Source organism: Manis pentadactyla, chromosome 5 (assembly GCF_030020395.1).
Source record: "Manis pentadactyla isolate mManPen7 chromosome 5, mManPen7.hap1, whole genome shotgun sequence".
In the NCBI taxonomy this organism is placed as follows: domain Eukaryota; kingdom Metazoa; phylum Chordata; class Mammalia; order Pholidota; family Manidae; genus Manis; species Manis pentadactyla.
In genome coordinates, this window is record NC_080023.1 from 78,353,617 (window position 1) to 78,379,082 (window position 25,466).

At 36.9% G+C, this 25,466-nt stretch overlaps 1 protein-coding gene across 1 annotated transcript in view; it reads left to right on the forward strand.

Annotated features, from left to right (window-relative positions):
- Window positions 1-25,466, forward strand: part of GRID2 (glutamate ionotropic receptor delta type subunit 2) — a 1,430,685-nt gene that overhangs the window by 1,144,581 nt on the left and 260,638 nt on the right. Inside the window, exon 11 of the mRNA XM_057502448.1 lies at window positions 1,905-2,217. Within this exon, the coding sequence (XP_057358431.1) occupies window positions 1,905-2,217 (313 nt within the window). The remainder of the gene's footprint in view (window positions 1-1,904; window positions 2,218-25,466) is intronic.

The window sequence follows — 25,466 nt, forward strand, 5'->3', positions numbered from 1 at the left end:
TTGAGAATTTTTGTACCCCTTTCTCCCCCTCACACTCCCCACAACATGCTAAAAAAAGTAAAGATACCTTTTGAGAGCCTAACTGAATCTTGGTGAGTTATTCACCATTAGGATTAAGATAAATGAGTCAGCTCAGAATAGTCATACTAAATATAGTTAATTTATTTTACAACTAGGTAAATTGAAGTTTATAAAAGATAGAACTAGACAGCTAAGGATCCAGGTTAGATTTTCAGCCTGAAGAGACCCAATTCCTAATATCTAGCTTTAAAAAATAAGCATATGAGTTTGAAAGCAATAGTATTTCTCTGAAAATTCAGTTCAACATAGTGTTATTCAGTTTAATATCTCTCAGTTAATAATTCTAAACTTATGATACTTTATTAAAATAGATTTGTTTTAATGTACATAGTACAATAAAAAAAGCAAATTTCAGATTGTATTAAGGTAAAATATTGTCCTGAAACCAGTTACCTAACTACCTACAATACAGGTTCATTTGTAAAATGAATGATTTCTTGCAATATGGTGAAAGAGACTTATAAGCACAGACTTTAACATAAAATGAAAAAAGCTTTAATATCTGTCTTCTATACCTCTTTACTATGAAAATGAATGAGTTACTTAAATTCTTTAAATTTTAGTTTTTTCATCTATGAAATGGAGGGAAAGCACATAATTCATAATTCATTGTAAGGATTAAATGAAAAAATGTATTTAAATACTGAGCAATGGGTTGGGTCTACCAACAAATATGCATATGCTACTATATATGTACAATAATATGTATGTATGTTCATACACACACAGTACTTAAGTTTAGCTAGAATACTTTTTGAAGTCACTATTTCAGACTAGATTTATCTGAGCTAGCTTAGCATTTTACTAGGTATGTTACTTTTCGTATCTTTTTTTTGTAGTTCCCAAAAGCAATAAAACCAATTTCTATATCCTTTATAAAAATAATAAAAAAGAAAGGAAGAAATAATAATAAAAATATTCAACAATTCACTATTGTTTGTATTTGTCTGGAAGGAGCATCCCATAGCTTTAATCACAGCCACAGATCATTATTTCAAACAAGATGCATGTTTGAGAGATTTAAATATGTGTTCTTATACCATAGAATTTAAATGTGAAGTCACTTGTTCCGTGTTTTCACTACAATCCGGTTTTGTGCTTTAAATAAGTAAAATGCACAATGCTGTTGTTTTGAGTGCTATCACTGAGAATCTCAGGAGACACAGATTACTTCAGGAAAAATTATCTGTCTCCTTAATCTTTAATTGTTCACTAAATTGTTTCTGAGGTTTATACAATAAATTCATAGAGAACTCTGGCATATGACATTTTAACTTGGGGGTATGTGAAAGCTTTATCAAACTCTAATATATTTAGAGACCAATAGTACAAATTTTATTTCAGAAGAATCTAAACCAAGGGTAAAATGCTATGTTGGGTTTTGTTCAATAACTTACCTAATAATTTACATATTAAGAATATACTGCTTATCTTGGGAACATTTTCTCAGAAAAAAGTCTTTAGGATAAGTTTTTCCTTTGCAACTATGTTAATGATCCCTTTGATAAAATGACCCAAGGAAAAAAGAAAATTGTCTTCAGGTGTTATCTGTGTCTGAAATATTCTTCACTGATTTCACATGCACCGATAATATGAACAAGGTAATTTATCTGATGCTGATGGGGCAAGATTTGCAGTAAGAAATGCAAAATTCAGACATAGATCTTCTCTAAGAAGTCTCTGCAGTGTTTTTCAGTTTATATAAAAAGATTTAAGATGTTGCCTGAGGCATCTATTTTTTTTTCCTCCAAGCAAGCTGAAATGCTACAAATCAAATTGTTTTTCACATTGCTAATATATTCCTTTCTCTTTCAATTCCTCAGAGAGCCGATATAGGGATTTCTGCTTTAACTATCACTCCAGATCGGGAGAATGTGGTGGACTTTACAACACGTTACATGGACTACTCAGTAGGAGTACTACTCCGAAGGGCTGAAAAGACAGTGGACATGTTTGCCTGTCTTGCACCGTTTGATCTCTCTCTATGGGCTTGCATTGCTGGCACTGTCCTTCTAGTGGGCCTTCTGGTCTACCTCTTGAATTGGTTTAACCCCCCACGATTGCAGATGGGATCAATGACCTCTACTACTCTCTACAACTCCATGTGGTTTGTGTATGGATCCTTTGTACAGCAAGGTAAGGATAAAAAAAATACATTTTAGTATGAAAAAGGAACGTGAAATTTCAAATACCATGACTTCAGATATTGTTAAGAATGCTCTATGTCTGACATCAATAAGTGTTCTACAGGGTCTTCACAGCAATGCTCAGGGGAGGACATTTCCTAGTCTTTCTGAGTGCATCTCAGACACAGCAGGTTTCCAACAAAAATGGTTCACTATCTTTAGATGCAAGCTCAGTTTCATCAACAAAGCTAAGAATGCATCTCAGAGGTAGCACTCACAAGAAACTCAAGATCAGATTTTCCTCCCCCAAAGAAACATTTTCCTTTCTCTCACATTCTTAGAAATAACCTTACTGTGATGAAGCTACTTACTACCAGAGTAGACAGTGTCTAATTATTTACATATGTAAGAGGAGTTGGAACTTGTTCTTTGTTCTGAGACATTATTCCATTTATTAAGAATATTTGCTGACAGTGAAAAGACAGAATTAAGATTCTGTTAAGAAATTTTATGTTTTATCTTTCACTTTAATATGTAATACTTACCAATGATTTAATTTAAAATTTCATTATATTCTAAAGAATATCTTTATTTTGTTATGCAATATTCAGTATCCTCTACTTATACTTGTCTAATTCTTTGACTTTCACCATTTTAAAATAGAATAATATTTGTTGAACTCCATATTTGAGACTAGTGTCATCATGGAGAATGAAATAATAAAAGATTTAGGGGATTGATGATTTCTTACAAATGTGTCACATGTATTAAAGAGGAAAAGCATGTGTCACAATGAAGACACATAACATTTATTTATGACTTAATAACATCTTACCTTTTATTCATACTTGCTATTGGATCTAACATTAACTTTTATTCTATTCTCACTTAACTAATCCTGAGCTTTCTTCATCTCCATTTTCTCACTTCTAATCTATCCCTTAAACCTCTGTAAGCATGCTTCTCCCTCTACTGTTCTGTATCAAGAGCTCTGACCAAGGTTATGTTTTTCACAGATACTTCTAGTTCATTCATTAACCACTAATCTCGTTAAGTATTTAATCCCCATGTCTTCCCAATGAGTTTCAGCCTCCGGCAAGTTCGCTATGGATTCAATGTGACCAAAGAAATTGACACAAAATGTTCTTTGGGGTGAAAGGGTTTATTACCCAGCTTGTTCTCCCAGCAGTAGGTTGAGCACTAGCATTGCTGCCTCCACTCAGAGCACTGGGCTGAGCTCTCTATATAGCACAATAACAGCTTATTGCCTAAAGGTGTGGAAGTGGTAGCCTAGCAACAGGCCAGTTACATCATCAGGTGGTTTAAGTTCAGTGAGGATCCTGGCCATAGGAACCCCAACTTCCCCACACTCTACCCCTCCAGGATTCTTGCCTTACAATCTATACGCTCTCAATCTTCCACAATGGTCCCTGGAGCTGGAGCACTGTAACCAGATTCCACAACAGCAACAGAGGATAACAACTAAGAGATAATAACAAAAATTAAGATACAAAAAGATTTTAATACAGGTAACAAAAATTATAATAATCCTTAAGCCAGAGGAAGTTCCCAATCCACAAAGATCTTAGCGACGATAAGACATATGTTTTAATGACACCAACATAGGCAAATTTTGTCCATCAGGTAGGATGCATGCAAGAGAATGGTCCTGTAATAGGACTGTAGCAGGAAGGGGGTCCCCTCCAGGTCTAGTTTAACATACTTTTACTCCTTTCCCCATAGGGGTTACTGAAGGGTCTATATATAGTGCTACTGGAGGTACAGAGACTGGCTAAAATGATAAAACAAAACTCCCCAGTAAGATGCTCCTACCTTGTGGCCAGTCAGGATATACTACTGTGACCCTTGGGAACCACTCTGCTGTTATTCCAGGAATACACAGGAGGCCAGCTTCCAGGCTTTGTCCCCGAGGTGTCAGGAGAGCCAGCCATCACTGGTCCATGTGTCGAAAGGTCCAAGGCCATGTCCACTCAATGGAGTCTCCGGGGTTCAGTGCAGTTGGTGCTGGCAGCAAGGTGTTATTCTGGTGGCCGAACCTCAGCTTCAGTGATTCTTCCTTGGTTTGTACTTTCAGTTGTATAGGGGAGGCAGCCATATGTGTTAACATGTCTACGGGGCTCAGGGCTCCCTTTCAGGGTCTCTCGTTCAAACACCATAGCATGGTCCATAAGCGGACTGACCATCCCCGCAGACTATTGGTATCTGACATTAGTCTAGATTTTAACAAGTAATTATTCCTCTCTATCATGCCTGCTGCAATAGGACTGTGTAGCACATGAAACTTCCACTTGATTCCTAGCTGTCGCACCCATTCTTACAGTGTATGTCTAGTAAAATGGGTGCCCTGATCACTCAATTAGCTGTGATCGGCCATAGGCAGCAAAGAGATGCTCCAGGGCTCTTTTGGTTGCCTGCTGGTCTGCACAACGGATAGGAAAAACAACCAGAAGTCCAGTAGCTGTGTCCACACAAGTCATCACATACCGATATCCTTCTGACACAGGTAGAGGCCCAATATAGTCTATCTGCCATCTGACAAGGGGTATAGGCCCCTTAGCTATTGTCCCATGTTGCTGTGGAACTCGGTGTAAGTCCCTTTTGGAACACATGACACACTCCTGCCGGGCTCTACTAACTTCTTTGAAGGTCAAAGGCAAGCCCCATTGACGGGCTACAGCCGGCACTGTCTTTTGCCCTGCATGCAACAAACGTTGATGGAACCATTGGGCTACATCAGAGACAGGCTTTCCTTCTAACCAATGTATCTGGGCCAATTTATCTACTTTATCGTTTCCTGGGGATGCCAGTGGCAAATGACCTGTCACATGATATACTGTAATTATTTTAGTCTGACCACAGGCCCATAAGTCTTGCCACAATTCTTCCCCCCAAAGGGGTCGGTGACCCACCAGGCAGTTGACATGGTACCAGGTTGGTAGCCACAGAGTCAAGCCCCGATAGACAGACCAGCTGTCAGTACAGACAACTATAGGGGAGGGCTCCTGGCTGATCACAAGCCACACAGCCTGCAACTCTGCCCATTGGCTGCTCTTCCCCTCACCATCTTTCCATCCATATTGTCTCAGTCTTAGGATGTTAAGCTATGGCCCTCCATTTTTGGGGGCTGCCCATGGCTGGAGTCATCTGTGTGCCATGCATCTTCGGGTATAGGGGCTCTTCCCTCCCAATAGGGATCTCTGCTACTAATGTTTCAAAAGCAAGTTCTTCCTGTTTTTCACTAGTATATGTCAATATAAGCATTGGATTTCTTCACTCAAGGGGCTACTAGAGAGGGCACTACACTGCTGTAGGTAAGCACCCCACTTGGCCAGTGTGGGTATTTGTGCCACACCACTCCTTGGCTTTTGCGTCCAGTCTTGTACCCACCCCAAGGTGGGATCAGGGCCATTCCAGTAATGGGTTCTGGAGCCAGCAAGGCATGATAACACGGCAGCCAGTTGTTTTTCTATCAAAGTGTATCATACCTCTGCCCCTTTCCAGGGTTGTGACCAGAATCCAATAGGTTGGTGAGTTCATGCAAGCCGCTGCCAGAGACCCCAGCCATAACCATCTTCAGTCACATGAATATCCAGCTCACAGGGCCTTGATGGGTCTATGACACTCAAGGCCTGCACGGCCTTGACTGCCTGTTTTGCTGTAGCAAAGGCAGATGCGTATGTCTCATCCCAGTCCCACCTGATGCCCTTTCATACCAACCAGTATTAGGGCTTCAGAATTTGTGCCAGCTGCAGGATAAACACTCTCCAGTAGCCTAGATGACCCAGAAACTCCTGTAGCAATGCTACTGTTGTAGGGGTAGGAAAGGCCTAGACTTTATCTATAACTGCTCCTGGTATAACTTTGATCTTACCTGACTAGATGATCCCCAAGAATTTGACAGACAAACCAGGTCCCTGAACATTGGTGCTGTTCACAGCCCATCCTTTCTCCTGTAAATGTTGCAGCAGTCTAGGTACTGCACCTTCTAGATCTGAAAGATAATCAGACATGAGCATGATATCACCAATATAATGGTACAGCTGCACCATTGGCAGTTTCTCCCATGTAGCCAAGTCCTGGGCTACAAGTCCATGACAGATGGTGGCGCTGTGGAGGTATCCCTGTGGGAGGATGGTGAAAGGCCATTGCCGTCCTTTCCACATGAAGGCAAACTGTTCCTGACTTTCCTGCTCAATGTCAATGGAAAATAAGGCATCAGCAAGATCTACCACATAATGGTATGTTCCTAGTTCATGGCTGAGGGTATCCATCAGGCCTCCAATAGAGGGGACAGCAGCATGCATAGGGGGTATGACTTTATTTAGTTCTCTATAATCCACAGACATATGCCAGGAGCCATCTGGCTTTTTTACTGGCCACACAGGGGAATTGAAAGGAGTATGGGTGATCTTTATAATACCCAACTTTTCCAGATCCTGGAGAGTTTCTCCAATCTCTATGCCCTCCAGTCAGTTTGTATCGTTCAGTATTAGTCACCCGCTGAGTCACAGGCAAAGCTATGGGTGGGTGCCTAGCATGTCCCCTCAGAACTGCCTTCACCACACGTACTCTCAGTCTGAACTGACCTGCAGTGTCTGCAACCACAGACCCTGCAGGATATCAATCCCCAAAATATACTCAGGAATAGGAGATATATACACAGTATACTCTTTTGGGGGTAGACACCCTATTCCCAAAGGGATTTTGGCTTGTTTCACTCTGATAGCCTTACCCCCTATCCATCTATGATGGTTGGGGTCCCAGGGAACCTCTCAGGGTTACCATGAATCAGTGAACATTCAGCCCCAGTGTCCACCAGAGCCAGGACATGTTGTATGTTCACTGGGGACCAATGGATAGCTATTTCAACATGTGGCCTCCAGTCCCCCCTGGTCCCTCAGGGCAGATACTTTGACCTTCCCCTCAGTCAAATTGTGTTCCCCAATCACCTTCCTGTGTGGGCTCAAGTGAAGTTAGCTTGCTCTCCAGCAGGAAGTCTTGTAAACAAACAGGCCAGACTCATGGCTCTGTCTCTGACCTCTGCCTCTTTGGTCTTAATGGCTGGAACTGCTGCTCTGGTTTCAGCTGTTGCCATAGCTCTAGTAAGATCCTATTTGACTTTGCATCTAATTTCCTTCCATCTGCTCCTGCCCATATTAAATCAGCCCACATCTGGGTCCTCGTAACCTTCGTGGGGCCCTGTAAATTCTTCTTGTGAGTAGCAGGTCTTATTTCTTTCCAGATTCTCATTGCTTCAGCCTCTCCTAAGTCTGCTACTGTACATGTCACCTCGCTTATGGACTGCCCTAAGTGAGGGGAAAGAATGGCCACTAGAGACCCAAAGAGGGATGTGGGAGCCATTTGAAGTACAATATTTCTCATCCCAGTAGTGAAAATCTCTTCATCTGGGCCATAATTCTCTGGACTATAGATGGCATTTCTTATGCCTAGTTCTCATAACACCTGTTGTTGCTCAGCATATGTCTGCCATCTAACAGGAGAGGATGGCAGATCACCCAGATTGGGCCACACAGCACGAAGTGCAGCCATAAGCCAATCGGGGAGGGAGTGACTCCCTGGGGTCTGATGTGCATTTTGTGATTGCTGCCTCAAGGCAGGCCGCACTGTCAGGGAAGCCAGCTTTCCCATCTCTGATCCCGACAGAACAATTCTATCCACTCCTAAGTCCCACAGACACAGGAGCCAAGCTGATATTGACTCCGAGGGCTTCTGCCTAAATTGGGAGCCCAAATTCTCCAGCTCAGCCTGAGTATATGGGCGGACCATAGAGTGCTCCACGACCTGGAGAGGGAACTCCTCTCCTTGGGGAACTTTCAGCTGCTGGGTCTTTATTTTCTTTACAACCACTGGGCAAGCTTTCAATACAGGAGGGGCCAGTGCCTATGGCACCACCCCTTCCCCAGCTTCTCCATTTCCAGGGCTGATGGCACCTTTCTCTCCCCTCCCCCAAGTGCCTCCTCTGCTACAACCGTTACCTTTTCTACTGTGCCTGGCCGCAATGCCAGCTCAGTCTTCAGCAGCTCTCTTACCTTCACCTCAGTGCTTCACAGCTGGCGCTCTTGTGCCGCCTCTTCCTGTGCTTCCCTCAGAAGTTTGTCTTTCTCCTTGATGGCCTTTTCGTCCTTCAGAGCACCTGGCAATGCTGCCATCTCCTTCTGTAAGGAAATTTTACCTCTTCAATGGCACCTTGCTGATGGCGTTCGAGTGCTGCCTCCTCTGGCATCAATGCCATTTCCTTCTTCAGGGAATCCACAGAAGTTTGCAGCTCACATTCTCGTGCTGCCATTTCTTGGGTCTTTTTCAGGAGCATGTCCTTCTCTTCTGTAGAATTTTTTAATACTATGAGAAGTGACTAACCCATAGTCCCCACTGCCTCACAGGCACTCTGTCTCTCAAAAGACCTACTTTCTATACCAACGGCCACCCCTGTTGCCTCAGGTCTCACCTCCACTTGCCTCCAGTCCTGGGGTGGGGCCCAGTCCTCTAGAAGGCAAGCCACCTCAGAACACATACCCATTGGGGCACAATCCATGGTCTCCCTATTCACTGGGGCAGCCCGGTGAAGCACCCCTCCCATAAGGGCAGCTTGTCTTTTTCCTTGGTCAACAATGAACCCTGCCGACTTCGCCAATTGTCTTGCCGATGGGTTTCAGCCCTGGGCAAGTTTGCTATGGATTCAATGTGACCAAAGAAATTGACACAAAATGTTCTTTGGGGTAAAAGGGTTCATTACGTGGCAGTAGGTTGAGTACTAGCATCTCTGCCTCCACCCAGAGCTCAGGGCCAAGTGCTCTACATAGTGCAATAACAGCTTATCGCCTAAAGGTGTGGAAGCAGTAGCCTAGCAACAGACCAGTTACATCATCAGGTGGTTTAAGTTCAGTGAGGATCGTGGCGAAAGGAACCCCAACTTCCCCACACCGCACTATTTATTTAAGTAGAACTTTGCTGGGCACTGAGCATATAGTCGTAAATAAGAGATTTTTGCCATCATTGAGCTACGGGTCTAGTGGGAAAACAAACATGTAAACAAAAAATTAGAATTAAGGGTAGAAAGTGCTGTGATAGAGATAAGCACAAATGTTATGAGATCATATTTAGAGAGACTCAACATGTCAATGTGGCAAATAAGGCTTTTTGAATTAGTAATATATGAACAGAAATAGAATTAATTATGTAAAGAATTTATTGAAAAAGAGGATAGGGGAAAGGAGACATAGATGAGTTTCATACCAAGAATAGAATTTCATGCCAGGAAGTGAGAGGGAAATTAGAATAGGCTATGCAGAATGGAGCTGGTAAAGATGAGGCTGAAGACATATTTCAATATTATGAAAAGTTTGAACTTGATCCTAAGGGAAATGATCAGCTATTTAAAAGTATTAAATAAAGAAAAGTATGTTCAATTTAAACTATAGAAATATTCTGATTATGGAGAATGATTGAAAAAGGCAATGTGGAAAGTGAGACAAATTATAACAGTATCAAAACAATGCACTGATGTGGCTAACACAAAGGGAAAGTGGCATTAGAATAAAGAGAAGGGTATTGATGATTGGAATCAATTGAACTTGCTTAATTATATAGTAGTATGGGGATTGGCACTGAAGGAGAAAAAGTTTTATCCTAGGTTTCTGAATTGGGAAATTATCTATATTTGATACTAATGTCCTTTACTAAGAAAAAAGGCAAGCAGGTGTGATGGGGAAGATAATACATTCATTTTGGTGATGTTGAATGAGGTATCTGTGAAACATCCAGGCGGGTACTTCTAATGCCTGTTAGTGGTTTGATATATTTTTCAGAAGCAGAGAAGAGACATCTAAGTTAAATATATATGGTTAGGAGATACTGGAATTTAGGAAATAATTAAAGCCATGGAAGTAAATAAGAACACACACAGGTAGTCGTTCTTAATGCCGACTCCGTATTGAGGAGGGCCTAGGACAGAACCCTAAGGAAAGGGATGAGTAGAGGGGCTTTCAATGGGAACTGATAAGAACTCATGAGAAAGATACAAGTACTATTTATTCTATCCAGTGGTATACACACCAAACAAAGACAATATTTAAAGATGGAGGTTTTGGTCAAATGTGTTTAACATTTCAAAGAATCAAGTAAAAGTAACATTTGGGAGGTGTTCATTGAATTTAGCAATAAACTTATTGGTAATGTTTCAGTGACTATAGCGCCATAACAAATTCTTCCAAAACCTACCGATTTTGTGGGTCAGAAGTTTAGACAAGATGTGGTGAGGATGGCTTGTCTTTACTCAGTGATGTCTGAGGCTTCAGGCAGCTCAAAGTCCGGAGGTAAACTCATCTGAAGGCTTGTTCATTCACTCACATGTCGTGGTTGATGCTGGCTAAGGGCTTGTGGCCTGAGTTTTCTTCCATGGTCTCTCTTGGTGGGAGAGTTTGGCCTTTCTCACAGCATGGTGGTTGCTGTCCCCATAGAGGACATTTCGAAAAGCGGAAAGAGTCAATGAACCAGAAGACCTCTGTGGTCCTGGTTGTGGGTCACAAATTTGCATGATGGTGTGGGTTCCTCATGCTGGGAGCATATTGGTTGTGCCCCTTCATGGCACTGTTATGAAAATTGACATGGTGAAAAAATCATGAAATTCTTAGACAAAATAACTTAGATAAATATCACATAAGTGTTTACTAAATAAATAAAAAATAAAAACAAGTGTGACTGAGAGGTGGATAGTTAAGCACATGAAAAAGTGATAACAAGGCAAATGATTTTAGGTTATGGGCAAGGAAGTAGTTAAAATGGTAGCATCTGGGATACATGGAGTGATGAAAAATAGAAGTACCAATAATGAGAAGTAGAGAGTAAGACTGGAAAGTAATAGAACCATAGTGGGAGAGAACTGAGTTCTTGTTGAGGCTAAAGAACAGGGGAAACATCAGCTTGAGAATTTGGAGTTTGTATTTATAAAATGATACTCCTGACTCTAAAATTTCTGAAATGGAATTGTACAGGACAGGTTACAGGTATGTGGGTGTGGATTCCTGAAGGTAAGAGTTGGTGAAGGACTTCAAAGCCCATCAAGGAATTGAGAGCTCAGGGGATTAGATGAACCATCTGTACTGATGTCAGCTTGCACTGGAGAGGAAGGAAATGAGCCACGTGCCACACTTGTCAATAAATGAGGAGAGAGAATTAGGATGTTGATAGATGGAAGTGTTGACTAGAAATAGAAGGTGCTATAGATAGATGTAATTAACCTCTGCATTTTCATCTCACTTCTTCCTATTCCACCCATTTTTTTCCTGTAAAGATGACTCCCAAGTCTACATCACCTATTCTTGAATTTTAGTTTTGTACAGCCAAACTGCTGAGTAGATTACTCTCTGAATATCCCAGAGGCACCACAAATTCCAACATGCCAAAGATTGAATTTATTTTACACTTTAAACCTTTGTAGTTTCTCATATTCTGTATTTCAGCTGGTATACTACCAATATTAGGTGCTTAATAAATGAATATTGATCAACTAAATGAAAAAGTGCTAAATATTTATTCCAAATCAAGCATGAAGTTAGCTGCAATATTGTGTTTATTCGATTACAGTCTGATCCCCTATTATCTGAAACTCACTACACCAAAAGGGAAGTTATTTGGAATGTTTCTACTGGGGTATTTTATTAAATAACTATGATGAGAAACTTATATAGAGAGAGGAAACTTCAATTTGTTGAAGCCTTCTTTTTAAGAATGTCAATGTGATTATGGATTGGCTTTCTGCCTCTAGGTGGCCAAATTTCAGAAAATTTTGGAGCACACCCAAGAGAAAAAGATAAATAAAATTACCCATATGGTTAGTATACTTTTCTAGTTCTGTAAACATGTAGCAGATTTCAAAAGTTATAAATACGTTAAGCACTTTTCTATCCCAACTACACCCTTAAATGATTTGTACAGCCCATAGGTTGATTATACATTTACCCAAATTTGTAATGATGGATAATGATGTATTACATATGATTAAGTACTTAATCTTTGCAATGCTGCTATTCTTCTACTTGCTAACAATGAAAAGGTGAATTCATTAAAAGGTGCAGAGGGCATCTTCATACTTTGATTACAGATAAATTAAGGAAAGGCACTTAAACCCTACAAAAAGAAGAATCAATCAGTGACAGTATCCATGCACAAGCAATGAAGTCGCAATTAGTAATAATTTCCAACAAAAAAAATAGTCTTTTAAGGAGAAGCACAGCTGTTATTTCAGAATTACAGTTTTTATTGAGCCACTAAACCAGATTGAATAGGGATAAAGAGGCATTTCATGTTTTATCAGGAAGATTCTGAAAAAAGAGTTCAGGGACAGCTAAAAACAGAAAAATGTTAAGTCCGTGAGATGTTTACTAATCCTGATTTTCTAAAAAATCTTATTTTCAAAGCATTGGGAACGGCTCAGGGAATCCAACTGTGCAAAAGCAGTATGGTCCATTATAGAGACAAACTTAGTACATCTGTTTGGCTGGAACATTAGAGCTTGTGAATTAGGTAGTTAAATGCATGAATGAGAAACCGATTTTATGCAAGTTTTGTCGTCATTTTACATCCTCCCTTGTCTCCATGTCTATGTACATCTCTCTGTAATCAACATACTTAAAAAACAACAACAAGTAGGGATTTGATTTTTGAAGATCCCTTATGTTTGGCTTATGGGCAGTGACTGATAATATCATCTGGGCCATGGAGGGCCTCTATAACTTGATTACACATGTGGTTGTATGTAATTTGTTTGTTGAGTACATGAAAAGGGAAATTTCAGAGTCTGCCTCAGACAGTTTTGTCTGGTTCTATGAAGTATAAGCATTTATAGTTGTGTAAAATATTTGAAGCTCTCATGTATGTTTTTTTTACCAGCAAACATTTACCAAGTACCCACTTTGTGCCAGGAACAGGAAGAGGAAAAGGAAAACAAGGAATTAACTACACTAACTGGTTTAATAAATATTTCTGGGGTATACTATGTGCCATGCCTAGTCTAGACGTTTTGAATATGGTCATAAATAAGGAAGATACAGCTCTTGTAGGGATTTTTGGAGCCATGTAAAGGGGTCATAGCCAAATTGGGACCCAATAAACCACTTCTGATAAGAGGAATAGACAGAATTATTGGAAAGAATAAAGAGGGGAAATTCCTCTGGCAGCTTCTTAAAGATCAAATGGCTCCACAGATGCTAGTGATGGGCCTTTAGGACTGGTAGAACATAACTTAATGGCTGCTGCACAAGAGTTAACATGAGAGGCAACCCACCGGCTTTGAGATCCCAGGATAATTTTTGGAAGAAAATAAAGAGCTTTTACCACTGCCAGATGGATTGTACTATTACAGAGAATCACGACTTTCTCATTTCCACAAAAGGAAGAGTCAGACAATCTTTTCTAGTGAATAGGCAACAGAAGAGATTGTTGAGGAGAGAGCATCTCTTTAAAACTTTGCATAGGAGAATAACTCAAAAAGACATCCATTTTAATAGTGTAGACATCAAATATGTGAAATTTACCAATGTCCTAGTCACAAACCCCCAAAGGATTCAAGCCTTGAAATGCAGTAGCTAAAGCCATTCCTTTGCAATATTATCAGGTATTTCACATTCAATTTGAATATAACAAAAATGATATTGGCAAGCTCTGTTGTTTACTGACCCTAATGAACACAGGAAAAAATGAGAGTAATTTCCAGTGACAGGTTAACTGGACTATAGAGAACAAGTTTCTTTCTACATTCTGTTCTTACATATATTAACTCAAAAAGGCTCTCTGTAATTTTTATTTAGGTTGGAACAACATCTCTGTTGTTGCTAATTATGATTGGCAGTCCTTAACGAGGGGAGCGCCAAGCACTCTGAGTCCTGTCACATCCACTTGAGAATTTCCCCATGCTGATTTAAAACATGACAAGGTGCTCATTTTCTTTCTTTTTATCATGAGAATTCTCCATTACTAAAGAAAACAAAAATGTTGAACTTTCATGCTTTCAGGGACTGTTCAAATTCTATCCTTATGGGTATGGGGAGTGAGTAATTTGTGTGACTAGAAAACAGTGCTATGATGCTAATATGTGAATCCTTTGATTTGCGTTCCCAATGAGCAGTAATGAGCTCCTAAGCAATTATTCCATGAGCTCCATGCGTACAATATGCCAGTGAGTCTCATTTATTTTTATACCAGTTCTTCACGGTTTGAGCCAGGAAATCCTTTCTCATGCTGAACTGGACTTTCAAAGAGTTAAAAATAATCAAGGAACATGAGGTACAGATCATGTTTCTGCCTCTAAAATCCATATAAAACAAAAACTGGTGTAAACATTTTCTTGACTACTTCAAACTATTTAGAAATGCATACCATAATTAAAAACATTATTTTAGTATTTCACAAAACAAAAGAGTGGTTTCCTGAGAGACATTTAAAAAACACCTGAAGGGTGATTTAAAAATATTTTGAGTAGGTTTTTTTTCTTCCCTGAAGAGATATAAGAAAACATTTTTTTAAATCTAAATTTAAATAATAGAAAAAGCAGGTGTTACAGGTCCTTTAAAATGACTTTGATATCTTAGTATATACCCTGTGATTTTACAGTACCATATCATAATACTTCAGCTTAAGTAATAAGAATAGGAATAGGCATCACCAAGATAACTTTATTCAAAAGGTGATTTAGGATTGATCAGAGTTTAAAGTGTTGGAATCAGTGGTAGTAGAGACCATCAATTTAGAAAATAAATTTGGAAATTCTATTTTTGTTTGACTTGAATCCATTTTTTCCCTTCACCTATAAATATGTAATTAGTTTAATAATGATAGTTTTATTTCTAAAAGTACGGGAAACTGACCAGAACTTCCAAGAACAAAATCAAACATTTCTTGAAAATCAAGACTCTTAGTATTTAACCTAGCTCTAAGATGCATAATTATAAGTGAATTATAATACACATAATGCTGAATTTAGGAGTCCTATCTCCAATTTTCAAAACTGATGGGTAAATAAAGTTTTGTGATACTTTTGTTAAATACCCTTGAATGTTGCTCAGCCTTTACTTGAATTTTTCACAGTTCTCAGGTAGAGAAATTCCAATGTGTAATACAAAATATAATTTCACATTCTATATCTCATCATATATATTAGGCCCCTTATTTGTAAAGTACATTTCTTGGTGACAATTGTTCTTTTTTGTATCAAGATTTAACAAAAGACCAATGCATGACCCATACTTCGATACTGTGGACACATGAAATTTTTCTTTGATTTGTGGCTGTGACCAAAATTTATAGTCTCTATATTTAAAACTCTGTTTCTTACACTCTAAATTAGCAATCCATTTGGGACAGCTACACAGTTTTGTTCTGTCTGCTTCAGTTGTTTTCTAGCAGTTAATGTTTATAGCCATTGTTTAAGCTCTTCTTTAGCATGTCCTAAAAGTATTTCTTCTGCCTTTACTATTTTAAATTCTTCATTTTCTAGGAAACATCTGTATGGATATTAAATCAGAATTGTTTGTCTAATCACCAGGGTGAGTAGGACAGCATGGTGTCTGTCTTCATGGAGCTTTTAATGTACAAAAGAATCAAGCTAGTAAACACACAGCTCCACCACAGAATCATAATTACCATGCTAAGGAAAGCACAAATCACAATGGGCGTGGAGTTGACAGATATGCTGCTATTTGGCACATTGCAATTAGGTCAAATACATACCAAGTCATGGAGAAACAAAGGGGGAAACACAGACTGGGAAACAATTCTTTACCTAGTGACCAGGGAAGAAATGAATTGTCCAATTAACTCATTTGATCTTTGCTTCATGATCTATAAAATAGTGTCAGATTATTTTTAAATTTTCTTTCAGCTGTAAGATTGTATAATTCTTTGATGTATCTAATTAAACAATTGTTTTCATATCTTTGTGTTTCCTTGAGATACAGCTGAGTTTCAAATCCTATATCTACCACTTATAAGGTATATGACATTGGATAATTTTCTTAGCCTCTAGATGCCTAAATTCACTGAATAATAATTACCTACTTCATCAGGGATTTGAAAAATTAAGTTTGTGGATATAAAGCACTTAAAGCTGCATGTATGATACAGAATAGGCACTCAACGTTATAATTATTATTTCCTTACCAGTTTTGCAGGCCACATCAAGAGATGGAGTCAGCCACATTATTTAATGCTTTATAAACTCATCATTACCTGAAGGAAAATAATTATTATTTTAAAGACGTTATTGTAATTATGCACAAGGAAATGTATTAGGAAAATTGGTCTAGCTGATGAAAACACTTAAGTAAAAACCATATGCTAACAGGTTCATAAGAACTTTGTTATTCAACTAGATATATAAAAATATAAAAACATTTTCCCAGATATAAGGATATTACCTATGGATTTATAATAAACTATAGCAGAACATGTCCAAAGATGCAAGAAATTAATGAACCCACATTGAATAGAATTATAAGTTTTGACTCATTATGCTTCCAATTTATGTATTAGGTCTCTTGGGGCTCAAAAAAATTAAATGGTTTTGGGGGACTAATCTATAAAAACTTTTGTGTTTATTTGTTTTATTTTAGGAATTAATTATTGAGATCTGTGACTAAAATAACACAAAATTGAGCATAAACATCACACAGAAAGCTACTTTCCCAAACTAAGCAATGTTCATAAACTACCATTGTTTACAATCTAGAATGATATGGACCATTTTTTTAAATTAAAATGATGGTGATGATGATGGTATCTCAGAACACTCACAATGTCAGTATTAAAAACTAGAATGCTTTTTCATTTTTATTGAGGTAAAGTTGACATGTAAGTTTCAGGTGTACAATATAATGCTTCAATATTTGTATCTATTGCAAAATAATCACCACAATAAGTCTACTTAACATCCATCAGCATACATACTACAATTTTTTTTCTTATGATGAGAACTTTTAAGATCTACTCTCTTAGCAACTTTCAAATATGCAATACAGTATTAACTATAGTTGCCATGCTGCACATTACACCATCATGACTTACTTATTTTATAACTGGAAGTTTGTACCTTTTGATTCCCTTCACCCAACTAGCCCACCCTCTATCTCCTGCCTCTGGCAACCACCAATCTCTTTCCTATAGCTATAAACTTTTTATTTTCTTTCTTTTAGGTTTCACATATAAGTGAGATTATATTTGATTTGTCATTTGCTTTTCTCTGCCTGCCTTATTTTACTTCACATGAAACGCTCACAGTCCATCCATGTTGTCACAAATGGCAAGACTTCATTTTTTTTTAGTGGTTGGATAATAATCCAATAGACCACAGTTTTTTTATCCAGTCACTTGTCGATGGACACTTAGGTTGTTTCCTTATCTTGGCTCTTGTAAATAGCACTGCAGTGAACATGGGATGCATATATATTTTTGAGGTAGTATTTTCCTTTTATTTGTATAAATACCTAGAAGTGGAATTGCTAGACCATATGGCAATTCTATTGTTAAGTTTTTGAGAAACTGTCATACTGTTTTCCATAAGGCTACACAAATTCACATTCCTACCAACAGTACCCAAGAGTTCCCTTATCTCCTCATCCTTGCCAACACTTGTTATTTCTTGTCTTTTTGATAACAGTTATTCTAATAGGTGTGAGGTGATGTCTCACTGTGTTTGGATTTGCATTTCCCTGATAACTAGTAATGCTCAACATCTTTTCACATACCTGCTGGCCATTGGTATGCCTGCTTTGGAAATCTATTCAGAAGTTCTTCCCATTTTTAAATCACATTGTTTGGTTTTTGCTATTGAGTTGTATGAATTCCTTACATATTTTGGATATTAACCCCTTATCAATAAATGATTTGCAAATATTTTATCCCACTCCAAAGGTCACATTTTGTTGATGGTTTCCTTTGTTGAGCAGAATCTTTTTAGCTTGATGCAATGCCCCTTGTTTATTTTTGCTTTTATTGCCCTTACTTTTGCTTTCAAATCCAAAAAATCGTCATAAACAGCAATGTTAAGGAGCTCACTGCCTGTATCTTCTTCTAGCGGTTTTATAGTTTCAGGTCTTACATTCAAGTCTTTAATCCATTTTGAGTTAATCTTGTGTATGGTATAAGATTCAGTTTCATTCTTTTGCAATGTCAATAATGCTTTGGTTGTTTAGCACATTAAAAAAATTAAAAGCAATCTATCTACTATGTATAAATATAACCTATGTAAAATACTATGTTTAAATGTTTATTTAATTGATAAAATACCTTTAAACTAGAGCAAATTACAAAGTATGGTTTACAGGAAATACAATATAATGTATAGAAAAGTTGTAAATAACAGAATTAAATATATGTTCTCATCATTTTATATTATTGCAGTACTAGAATGTAAAACACTAGACATAAGATTAATTCTAAGATTAAAAGAATTTCCAAGTAACCAGTAAAATTTGTGACTTTGATCTGAGAAAATCAAAGTACAAAATAAATGTGAAGCAAAGAATATGCCATTCCAATATTCAAAAAGTTGATTCTAAATTAAAATCATCTTTGATATTTACTATCTGATCAATATTATTAATAAAAAATTAATTGAATCATATTATTAAAATTATTGAAAGGAATAAAAGACATTAAGATGGTTTTCCAAAAATTAATATAGTTTTTTAATATAGTTTTGCTGAGAAAAATTATGAAGTTCCTAAAGCAGTAATCATTTGTTGCATAAAATAGAAATTTTTGAATAGTCTGTATTTTAAATAGAGGTAATCTTAACTTTTTGCTTTTTAAATCTTAAAATACTATGACTGCTCCACATAATTCAATTATCTGCAGTCATGAAGAATTGTTGGTGACATTTTATTCTAACTTAGATCCTTTTTAATATCATGATGTTCTCTTCCTTCCAAGTATCAAAGTAATTTTGCTATATCAGCAGGAACTGTCTGCAACCACCACATTTCTGTACTATTGTTATGACTATTCAGAGGAGTTCAGGCCACTTAGTCTTAAGTCCTGTGCCTTACTCACCACCCAAGGGTACTGTGATTCTCTAGAAATGCATTGCCCAGAGTGTGGCTCTGCTTAATAAATCACTCCACCTTATTTATCTTTCTCTTGACATATATCTAGCAGCAGGGACCATTATACTGTGACAGTGTTAAGTTCTATTGACATTTTCTCTTAACTACACCACTGGCTACAAATTTTACACTGGGAATAAACTTTTTTTAATGCTATCTTGAACAAAAGAAGTGTTGAGTTTGCCATGCATTCATTGTCATAAAAGATACTGAAATAAGTGAAGCATCTGTTTGTTACTTTTCCAGAAGACCAGTATAGTCTGTTGAGAAAACAACAATTTGTATTTAGAATCATATTGCATCACTTTTTCATTAGACAAATGACCAATTAAGCCAATCCATCTTTTTATTAGACATCTTAATGAATATGTGAGAGCTCTATTATATATGCCTGGATTCCTCTGTGATATATATATCCCTTTAGCCAACTCAGTGATTTTTATGTATGCTTTTGTAAGTTGAGGGAAATGTTTCTTTTCAGATTAGAAATATTTTAGGTGCCTTAAGATGAGGTATTTGGGATCCGAATTAAAACCACTTATTCAACATTATTGAATATCTGCAATGTGACAGGTGCCATTCAAGCTCTTGGGATACCTTTATGAGAAAATTAAATATATATTCAGGCACTCATGGAGCTTATATTTTTGTGAAGAGAGACAGCCATGATAAAGAAGTAAGTAAATTTCATAGTATGTCAGAACTCAAATGCAATAAAAAAAGTAGTTTAGAGTGAGGGAAATTTGAAGTATATGTGGAAGGGTTTCAACTTTCAGTGAGCTCACTGAAGTAAACTTCTTTGAAAACTTGATATTGGAGCAAAGACCTGGAAGATAGGGAGGAATATGCTGTACAGCTCTTTGAGGGAAGGTAGTCAGGTACATGGAACCGCAAAGTCAAAGGGCCTGCTCTAAGAGACCAGAAGAATAACTTAGGAGGAGGTGAGGTCAGCAAGGTCCATGAGTTCAGATGATATTGGGTTTGTACACCCTGGCTTCTACTTTGAAGTAAATGAAGAGTCACTGGAGTGTTACAAGCAGAAAAGTGCTAAGACAAAAATTCAGACAAATATAAATAATTGCTATGATGGGCATGAATTAACAAACTATTACATACCTGTTCTGTTTTCAAATCTTCCAGTATATTTGGAAATTTCATAATTGTTTCCAAAAAACTGTAGATTTGTATCTGAGTCACAGTTATAATTTACAAGTGTATGAATGTTCATCTATTTAGGTAGATATATGTTGTTTACAAAACATACCTATCCATCGAACCTTTAAAAGCCTTAACTCCATGATCCAGCCAAACTCTTTTCTACTTTTCATATCAAGCAAATATGGTTGTCCACTTCAGATAATATATCAACAGTAAATCAAGAGGTACATATTATTCCCAACTTTATTTATGGTGAAACTTCTGAAGAGAGCCATTCTTTTCTAAGTAATCTTCACTGGCGCTCTTGGTAAAGAGAGAGAAGAGCAAAAGTAATGGCATTCTCAGTTTATTTCTTCCTTCACAGTCAACCTCCTGATATCTTTCTGGGAACAATAAATGTTATTTTACATTATTTTAGCTTTTTACTTGAATTATATATATGATATATATATATATATATGTATATATAAAATTCTCTTTTATATACATATTATTTTCTATATCAAACAGAATTTTTAATAATCTTTCTTTCAGAAGATTAAATAAGTACCCTGTTCCTAAATCACTAGTAATAATCTTCTCTTTAGAAAATTCTTCCTCCAAACAAATTTAATTGAAGACTTTATTACTTTTATTTGCTTGATATTTATATATATTCCCCCTTTATCCAAAAAGATCTTAAGATCTGCTAACATTCATAATAATACTGGATGTTTTTGCTTCTCTCACAGAAAAATAAGTCAGTAACATTTTACTCCCAGTTTTCCTTGTCAAGGCCATTTCTTTGATTTAAAAATTTTTTGGTTTTAAAATCCACAGTCATTGGTCACAAAAGGCCATCTGGAATGTAAGATTAAATAGACACTAGCTTCTGCACAGTAGAATCTGTAAACTCAGCATTATCCCTCATAAAACCTTCCTTTGAAAATGATGTGCAGTTCATCTATTGGGGCCATACTTAATCTCTAAGCCATAGGAAAAACAAAGTCAAATCTTCTGTTGACACCCAGAAATAGTGTGACTGGTCCCCCTATAGTTGTTGCAAGTAGTTGTATAGATTAGTGACACTTCTGAAAACTAAATATTTAAAGTAAGTCTTTAATATTCAATCCTCCAAATACAGAAAGTGGTTTAGGTTAAAGAGTGAAAATTAAAATGTTCACCCTAATGTTCATTGATTTTTAATCTTTTTTTCTGAGCTAGTATTGACCCAATTGACATTCTACAAATGCTGACTTGAATTAGGTTAAACAAGCTGGAAATTATATTTGATGACCTGAATGATTCATTAAAAAGTATAAGCATTAAAACTTGCTTTAGTAGCACAAATACATTTTTTGTAATAATGTAAGATATGAGGCTGGCCACATGCAATGTCCAGGATGGACACTTTTAAGTTGGAATGAGTAGCTTTTGTGCTACTAAATTACACAGAATACATATCTACCTGATGAACCAAAAGAGAGTAATTTGGCTGAGAAAAAGTCATTCCTGGCACTAAAAGGCAATTTAACATGCATTAACACCAGGAAAGCTTAGAAAATGAACAGTAATTGCAGAGGTCAAACTTGTAAGCTGGCTATGCTTACTTGTTTCACTCCAAGACTCGACTGCAATGCAATTTAAACCTCAAATCTGTTACTATCTGAGACCATCATTGAATTGAAGTAGCTTATCAACTGAGAAAATTATAAATAATGACATAAGCACATATCCAAGGTCTAGACAATTCCATATATGAAATACCATCATGAAATATGAGTTTATAAACTAAGCTATTACATACATGTGATATATAATATAATATACATAACATATATCTATATATGATATTATAGATACTGCTTTTTATTTCTCCTTTAGGGGAATACCTCTTCCTGGTATGTCATACTTTAATATACTTTATAACACTAATTGATAAAGTTGAAAACAAATGTTGTGTAATGCACAGATGGCAGAAAGTAACCCAAAATACATGATTTTCAAAAACAAAAACCTATAAGCTATATTACTTAATTGTCTGTGCTTTTAAATAGTAGTTACATATTTCCACAAAAAAGGTATTTTCATTTAAAATTGCAGACTTTCTTTTCCTTTATGACATTATAAAATTCAGCTCCATTTTTTAAATGATATTAAAACAGACCAGCAAATGCAATGTTTATTAGATGTGCATTTTCTGTGTCTAGTTTATTTTACAAGTTTTTTGGCAATGTAATTTAAAATATTTGAAACCAGAGGATCCAAAGGCAGTCAAGAATTAGAAAAGCTAAGAGGAATAATGATATTATGTCCCTTTCTTCAAAATGTAGATTTAATTTTTAAATTACAACATCTACCATTAATGAAATAAATGAAACAAATTTCATAAAAAAAAACCTTTAAATGCTATTAAAACTCTTTTCCTCCTTTCTTTTGCTTCTGTGCAGATGACATTTTGCTAATCTCTCTGAAGGACATAGAGGCTATCCTGCTTCTTATAGATAGGTTATGGGGCGAAAAAATGCCACTGCCTCCTGCTTTTAACTATCTCTTCATAAGATAAGCATTTCCAACAGCGCTGTATTGTATAACCCTCTAGCTTGTTTTCCTGTTTATAGTTCATTGTCATCTAAGTTACAACAAAGTGATGGTAAGAATTCTAAAGCAGGTCTGAGAGGTTTGAAGACTCAGATGAAGCTTATAGGCATCTTCCCAGGCTGATCTTGCAGTGCTGTGATCTGGTACTTTTGATCTTCAATTTGTTATGTTACTGCTTATCAAGATGAGCTGGAAAACTTCCCCTTAACACAGAAATATGAACCAATTTTTCAGTTTCCATTTTTTTTCCCCAAGTTTCAAAAGTACATCCTATTTGTCAGCTTAGGCATTGTCATTTCTTCTAAATCTGAATTGTATTTATGCTGATCTGTTTTATCAGCAAATGATTAGGTTGAATATAACTGTTAATCACAAGAAGTTGTGTTAGATTAGACTTCATACTTACAAGTTTAACAACTGCATTTCATCCAAATAGCTACATGATCTGTGCTATTGAGAGACACTATAAGGGAAGGGTTGGAGATGATGAGAATCCAAGTAGAAACTGCTTGAAGTAGCTGATCTGAAGGAGTACAAAGCTGAAGAACATTCACCACCTCCACTACCACCACCACACTGGAAGTCATAACAGAAAAGAGAGAATGGCATAGAAGTATACATGGCAGTGCTTAGCACCTGAGTGGATGTCAGTATACAGAAAATACATTGATGTACAGAGATATAACAAAGGTTTCATACTCTATATAATCTTTTTTAGATTAAATTAACAGCACATTCTGAGCATCTCTTTATACCTTTCGTATTCTTTTTATTAACTGTACAAGAAACTGTATTATATAGGTATATATATGTGTACACACATATGTGTACCTATATATTATTTGTTTTGCCTAAATCCCTATTATCTAATTATCAAATTGTAAAAATTCATTCTAGTGGTTTAATATTTGTGCACATCCTTGTTTATATTCTTAAGAAATTAACCTACATAAATAGCTTCTGAATTATGTAATATACATTTGTACACTTTTTTGACACTTTCAGTGAAACATCGTACCATACTACTAGTCACACTATTTCATAATTTAAAGTACATACATTTCAATAAAACTTTAAAAGATATATTTTAGGGAAAAAAATAGTAACTTAATGTAAAATTAAGCTTTACATCATTGTATTTCACTAGATATTTACAATATACTTAAACATATTCAGACAGAGGAAATAACTTAGATAATGAAGCATAACAAAACTGCAACACCTACAAAATGCTGACTAAGTGATTTGGACAAAAAAAGTTTGGAATCCTTCATGGATAACTTGCATGTTAAGACTACAGACAAAAAGCAGTCTGAAAATACAACCATTTAAATGTGTTATACTGGTATTCATAAAGGCACGAAATTATACTATATAATTCAGTGAAGCTGTTCTTAAAATATAGCAGCAAAATTTATATATACCTAATGACAAAGAAGGGCTGTGTTCAAATGATCATTGGGGAAAAAAGAAAATCCAACAGTTCTGTAAGGAGACGAGAAAACAAAAGAAAAAGTAGCTGATCAGAATTTACCTAAAGTAGCTCACCCAATCATTACAAGTTTTTTAAATTTCATAAGTTAAAAAAACCATAAAGCATCAACTAATCTTCGACTTCTTACTTGCAGAACTACCAAAGATTATTAGGCAGAGGAGGACTGTAAAGGGTATTGTTAAGAGTTGTATTAAGCCACAAAGATGACTATTACCCAATGATTAGCCTTGATTTCATTATTTGCCTGCAAGTGCCAAATATTTTTGAATGAATTTTTCTGCTTAAAAGTTCATTCCAAAAAAGGATTAAAGATGGCAGCATGAGAGGAGAGCAGAGGCTTCCTCCTAAAACTGGATACAATTAGAAAATATAGTTGGCGCAGTTAATCCTGAGAGAGCAACAGGAAAGAGGACGGCGTCAGACTGCACACACCTGGAGAAAAGAGCAGACCTCACGGAACAGGGTAACTTACCGGAGCTGTGGCTCCATGGAACCCGAGCCCCTCCCCCACCCAAGCTCACCGGTGAGGAAAAGAAACGGAGCAGGGAGGGAGTGGAAGGCTTGGGACTGCTGAATACCTAGCTCTGGAGATCTGCACTGGGAGCACAAACCTACATTTCATGGTGCTTTCATGAAACTTGCATGACTATCAGGTTGGAAAGTTAATACAGGCAGAGTTCCTGGGGAGAATGGGATTCCGGCCGTTTGTGGAAAGCAAGAATCCATATCTGGCTGCTCTGGGACAAAAACATACCTGTGTGCCCGGCCCACTGGCTCAGGCAGTGGAGATAGGCCCAGTAGCCAGGAAGCGGGGAACAGCTCTTTCCTCCTCCCAGGCACCAGTACTGCTCCCCTGTGACCCCCGACATTGCTTCAGGGGCTGAGCAGCTC